Raw genomic sequence first — 6,000 nt, 5'->3', positions numbered from 1 at the left:
CATTTATCATTTTTCTCAAGTTTGTTGTTTTGTATCTTTACTTTAACAGCGTGATGAATCCCTTAGATAATTATTAACAAGTGGTGAAAAGTGAGACATTAAAAAAAATATGTAAAATTATTTTTGGCTGTTAAATAACTTTAATAATTTAACAACTGTTTGACCAGTAATTGACCCGTATCAAACCACAGCGTTAAAAAAATGATTAAAGTCTGTGCTAAAGCGTGATATTTAGAGAGCAAAACAAAATGGTGTTAAATAGAGCAATGACTGCTCGCAAACCACAAGTTCCCATCTGTATGGAAAAAAACTGTAGACAAGCAAATGAAACTACTGCATTGTTTTATTGTGGTTTTCAGAATATAACAAACATGTCTGTTTTCAAGTTCACATGGCCTTTCACAGCTTCATACATTTATTTATTTACAGTTATAAACAATGAATAATTATTTACAGTCGCAATCCTTAATGATGTTCGACGTACAGTACCAACAAGACCTGCGCAAAAATAATAACTTAATGCTTTTAGTGTCAGAACCTCTAACAGATGAACACTCACAAATATATATACGTATGGTTGATTGTTCAAGCATATTAAAGATAAAACGCTGAGACTCGTAACGAAGCATCCGTTGGCTTTCCAGCATTGGTCATAAAAAGTGCTCGGTGTCTCTCGAGGTCATTACGAAAAAGCATGTCAAACGATCACATTCATCGGCTGCTGCATTGGATCTGCCGCTAAAACACGTGGAGAATTTATACAGACGTACTGTACGTTTACAGGTTTCACAGGTCACAACATCAGTGGTATCGCAAGCGGAAAAGCATTTAAGAAACAGTATGGGAGTCGCTAACGTGAGAACTTTGGCAGAAAATGTGGCGAACACAAAGCGATGCGCGAACACACACAATTAAAAAAAACACTGGAGTTCAAGACAAATAATCAAGATACGTGGCAAGAAACATCCGCGTAAACAAACCAGTTTAGTTTGGACAGTGCATTAATCGGCATGAAACTTCATGGATCGAGTCGCTCTCCTACTCGGCTGCATGTAACTTCGTAAAAAACACATTTGCACATTTGATAAACTATAATAGTCATTTTCTGTAAACAGTCCGGTTTTAAATACTTACAAAGATGCAACACAACATACATAAGACTTAAAAAAAAACAGACAGTTCCAGTGATTTCAACACATTTGAGGCATTAATCACGTTGCTTGTCAACAGCAACAGTGGGGCGAAGGCGCTCCTGCCGTCAGGAGCTGAAGTGAAATGCATTATGGGAAGAAATAACATGACCTTTGTTCTTACATAAAATCTCAGAAATGGACGTTTCGCCAGCTGGCGCAAACTCGCTCCCTCTGAGTTAGAGACCACCCGTGAACGAAAGTGCTCCTGGCGGGTGGCCAGAAAGTGATGCGTTACAGCTGCTTCCCGTCAATCACTGGCTGAGGAAGGCCACGGTGGCAGCGCCCTCGTCGCGCTCCGCCTCTCCACCGCTGTGCGCGGCCGTGTTTTTCCTCTTCACCTGCCGGCGGGTCCTCTGCGCTGGCAGCAGCAGGAGACGGACTCCGGGGAGAGTTTGGGGAGAGACCAGAGATGAAGAGACAGACGGACTGGGAACGCTTTGGATGGAGGAGTAGCCTGAGCTGCAGCGGTCTGTGCAAAAGGTGGACGAGGAAGAGGAGGATATATGGCGTGTCCAGGGTCTGCTTCGACTGCTGCTCCCGCAGGTCGCCTCCTCCTCGTCGGGTTCCTCACGAAGGCTGTCGTCATCGCTGGAGAGCGCGCAGCAGTGCTGCTGCCCGTCACCGCGCTCCACTGGCAGCTCCATCTGCACCTCCATCACCGATACTGTGGCAGAAAGAGATCCAGTTACTCATCTTTTCACACTTTATTGAGTGGGACTGAAGAGGTGGTTATACAAAACTCAAACAGCATGCAATTCAAAAGGAATAGCCATGAAAATGTATGTTCATTTTTTCTCCCATTTTATTATACAATTTTTTCCCCATTTTATTATATTTACATGATGCACAAAATGAGATTTTAGGCAGAAAGTCTGAGCTCCTATTTTTCCCCATTTACAACAAAAGTGTGCAGTAATTTATCCAGTCAAGCTTCAAAACGGCACCCATACAGCCCGTGTGCTTCAAGTCATTTCACATCATCTGATTTACGTGAGGAACAGAACTCTCAACTGCAGTCGCATAAAAAAAAAAAAGCATAATGTTGTCTGAGGTCAACTAATGACGTGTGGTTTTTACATTCAAAAACATCATAATGAATAAGTAATAAGCTTTCTCAACGCTGGGTTTTGATGGGTGTGCCGCACTGAAGACTTAGAAAGTGAACGCTCACGGCTACGATTAGATAAGATTTGCATATTTAAAAGACTGCCATTTTGATATTATATTGGGTGTATTTGACTGTTTAAGCAGTGAAAAATAACTATTTAGTACTGAGAGGTGGCTTTATGCTTGTGCACTTTGGGTGTGAGCACAAAATCTGCGGGAATAAGTAAAATTGAGGCTAAAATTTGTGCCTAACTTTGACAATATATAAATTATATACTTACATTAAAAGAGCTAAAACCGAAGCGATTGTTCAGAATTCATGCACCTTGAATCTCAAGTTGATGAACACGAGATGTCGTGACACTAATGTCTCACGCATCATTGACAATTGGTTTTGCATTAAGGTTTTTCCTGTAAGATGATTCAGAATATGATGTAGTTGATATATGAGCCATCTCCCCCACACTTACTTTCTCCGTCCTTCTCTCCCTCACTCTCCCGGTCGCCTTCATAGCCCGAACAGGAAGTGTCCAGGCTCCAGTCCAGGATGTTTCCCAGCAGCATCTCCTCTTGGCTGGACAGCTCGGCTGTGGGCGTGGCCAGGAAGCTGCCTCTGTGAGCCTGCATGCTGTCCTCCCGTCTCCTGCTCAACAGATGCATCAAAATAATGCATTTAAAGAATAACCATCTTTTCTCCATCCGCATTTAACAACACATTGCCTTAAAGATGCAGAACAGTGAGAAGCATAACAGGATTAGAGATGCATAAAGCAGTGTGTGTTTTATATTATTAAAATGAATATTAAACGCTTTTCAAACCCAGCAAACAGTAAAAATACTGTTAGAAAAAAATATATATTTTAAAACGTATCTCTCAATATCAGAAATATAAAATGATACTGATCATTGAATGCAATTAAATAAACAATAAAAAAAGGAAATAATACAAGTTGTATATTTATTTGTGTAATTATAATTTTAAAAAAAATTATACATTTATATTCGAGCATAATAGATTAGATAAAATATAGAATAATGAATTATGTAGATGTGGTGTATAGAATTGTTTTTCTAATTTCTTTATCATAGATACAGAGTTTATTGGATTATCTACATTTATGGCAGCCCTAGAAACAGAAATGGGTGACATTTGACAAGTATCCGTCCTATCCGTAAATGTCCTAATTTTGTGATTCCTACACATATTTGCACTCACAAGGTTAAAACCGATAGTCATTATGAGATATGAAATAGAGTTAAATAGGCTACCTATATAGGAGTTTTTTTTTAATCCATCAAACTTCAAGGCAGAATATCTATCAGGGCTAAAACACTGATCTAAAGCAATATATCTATACTGCAGATAACTATATGGATGTAATGTTTGGTTCACACCTCTTGCTGTTGCTGGTGGGAGAGGACAGAAAGGTGTGCATCTCTGTTAGCTGGCTGCTAGCACTGGGCGCCTCCACCTGCGGCTCCACCTCTGGGACCTCCAACACCTGACACAGCTCCTTAAAGCTCATCACCTGAGACACAAACATACTTCAGATGACATACTTCACGTCACATCACGAGCTGAATGAGAGCAGACTCGGAGAGGGGGGCGACACTCACCATGTCTTTGCTTATCTGCTGGTAAGCATCATCCTCAAACCTCTGCTTGACCCCTGTCAGAGACACGTGTCTGTAGTCTTTGGGCACATCTTGACCGAAACTGTGAATGGAGTGAGAGACTGGTGGGTGATTTCACAACAACACAATGTCACAAAGACAACCAGCAAATATAAATCTCACACATCCAAGCAGTATGCATTAGGCTTTAAGCATGATAGAATACATTTAAAAAGTAAACAATATGACTTAGATTTCATTGTGTATGTGTGTATATATATATATATATATATATATATATATATGCGTATGTATATATATATATATATATATATATATATATATATATATATATATATATATATATATATGCGTATGTATATATACACACACACACGTAAATTAGACAAACAGTAATTAAGTAATTAAGTAAAAAGTAATTAAATCTTGTTGCATTAAATAATATAATTATTAACAATAATAATGATAATTAATATAAAATACTATATTATACTAAATATTGTATAAATTATTCATATATTACAACTCATAGCAATTGATAACAACACAACAAAATATAACTAGGTAAATGAAGATAAAAACATAACTGGTTATAATATGAAATGTGGTTGTATTAAATACTAATATAAAAAAGTCATAATTAGCAAATAATAATAATAATAATAATAATAATAAATACTAATGAATATAAAAATATGAATATACTCATGACTAATATAAAAACAAACCATAACATATTAATATATTACAACCAATAGCAATTAATAATGGCATCATCAAATATAATAACTAGATTAGTGATCAAATTAATTAAATGTTATAAAATAATTAAATTATACAATTATTTATACATGTATTGTTAATACAATAAATATATGAATGTCTTATGCTGTTAATACATTGATGATTACAAATATTCATAAATAAAAAAAAACTTTTATATACATTTACATTTCATGTAACAAGCAATTTTTGTAAAACAAAAATAAATAAATGTAGGGCCCTGAGAGACGAACAAACCTAAAATAGAAGTAAATGTGAAGTGTTTTATTAAGACAGCTGAAAACAGGTCAGTGCTGGAGTGATAAAGGTGAACTCGCTCGACCGCACACTCACGATTCATTTCCACTGAGAGACAGCGGCACGAGACCAGAGAGCTTTAATATCACTCCATCCTCAACTACATGACCCCCACCTCTGGACCCCATCGAGCACAATATAAAACGGGTTATTTTCCCAGGTTTTTCAGAGAAACTGCTGTACCATCTCATCCTGTGCTATCTGAAGAGAATGACAGCTCTATAAAAAGTCACCGCCTGAAGAATAACGTTACGAGACACTGGAGCAGCAAAGCTTCAGTTTTCTCAAAAAAATCTAGCAAGCACTTTAAGCCATCACAGTCTATTCCAACCTGTAGGCAGGAAAGATTAGACTTATTTAGGAAAATTCAGATTCATTTAATGTGTGCTTCATATAGAAGGTTAAACCAGAACGCATTGTGACAAGCTCAATGAAAGCATTCATTGAAGACGTCGGGAGGAAATAGGAAATGTCAAAAGAAATGTATTCAATTACGAACAGAAAAGTACTGATAGGAAATAGCTTTGTTTACACAAAACACACAATTTCACCCAATAATGTCTTTGTTTGCCAAGTAGAGAATAATATTTTTAGCTTAGCAACATGCCAACACCAGGCACTATCAAGAGCCCTTCTTGCTTAAACACAGAGGAGTGGATTGTGCTCCTCATTAAGGGCAAAAGTGACAAGCACAGATTACTCGCCAACGCAACGACCGTCTGGCTCCATGGAAACATTGACTAGGAAACAACTGCAGATCAAAGCTGGTCGCCACTTCTCTTGGGGTTAGAAGAACCCTTAAACTTCATTTGTCCGAATCAATTCGATGGAATGCAGTAGGGATGCACCGATCCGATACTCAGGATCTGTATCGGCTCCGCTCCGCCATTATTTGCGAGATCAGGTATCGGTCAGACAGGGCCGTTCCAAATGAGATAGTGTGCGCATAATATTCTGTGTTATTGTTAAGCCCCAGTGCCCCCCA

General features: G+C 37.8%; 1 protein-coding gene across 2 annotated transcripts in view; it reads right to left on the bottom strand.

Annotated features, from left to right (window-relative positions):
- Positions 1-325: 325 nt before the first annotated feature.
- Positions 326-6,000, bottom strand: part of ccnf (cyclin F) — a 56,581-nt gene continuing 50,906 nt past the window's right edge. For both annotated transcript variants that reach the window (XM_067422799.1, XM_067422792.1), the window contains exons 14-17: positions 3,918-4,017; positions 3,696-3,829; positions 2,771-2,943; positions 326-1,857 (exon numbers count right to left, since the gene is read on the bottom strand). In XM_067422799.1, the coding sequence (XP_067278900.1) occupies positions 1,445-1,857; positions 2,771-2,943; positions 3,696-3,829; positions 3,918-4,017 (820 nt within the window). In that variant the 3' untranslated portion in view covers positions 326-1,444. The remainder of the gene's footprint in view (positions 1,858-2,770; positions 2,944-3,695; positions 3,830-3,917; positions 4,018-6,000) is intronic.

The sequence above is a fragment of the Pseudorasbora parva genome, chromosome 2, assembly GCF_024679245.1.
Source record: "Pseudorasbora parva isolate DD20220531a chromosome 2, ASM2467924v1, whole genome shotgun sequence".
Classification (NCBI taxonomy): Eukaryota; Metazoa; Chordata; class Actinopteri; order Cypriniformes; family Gobionidae; genus Pseudorasbora; species Pseudorasbora parva.
This window is presented reverse-complemented; position numbering and strand designations above follow the sequence as displayed.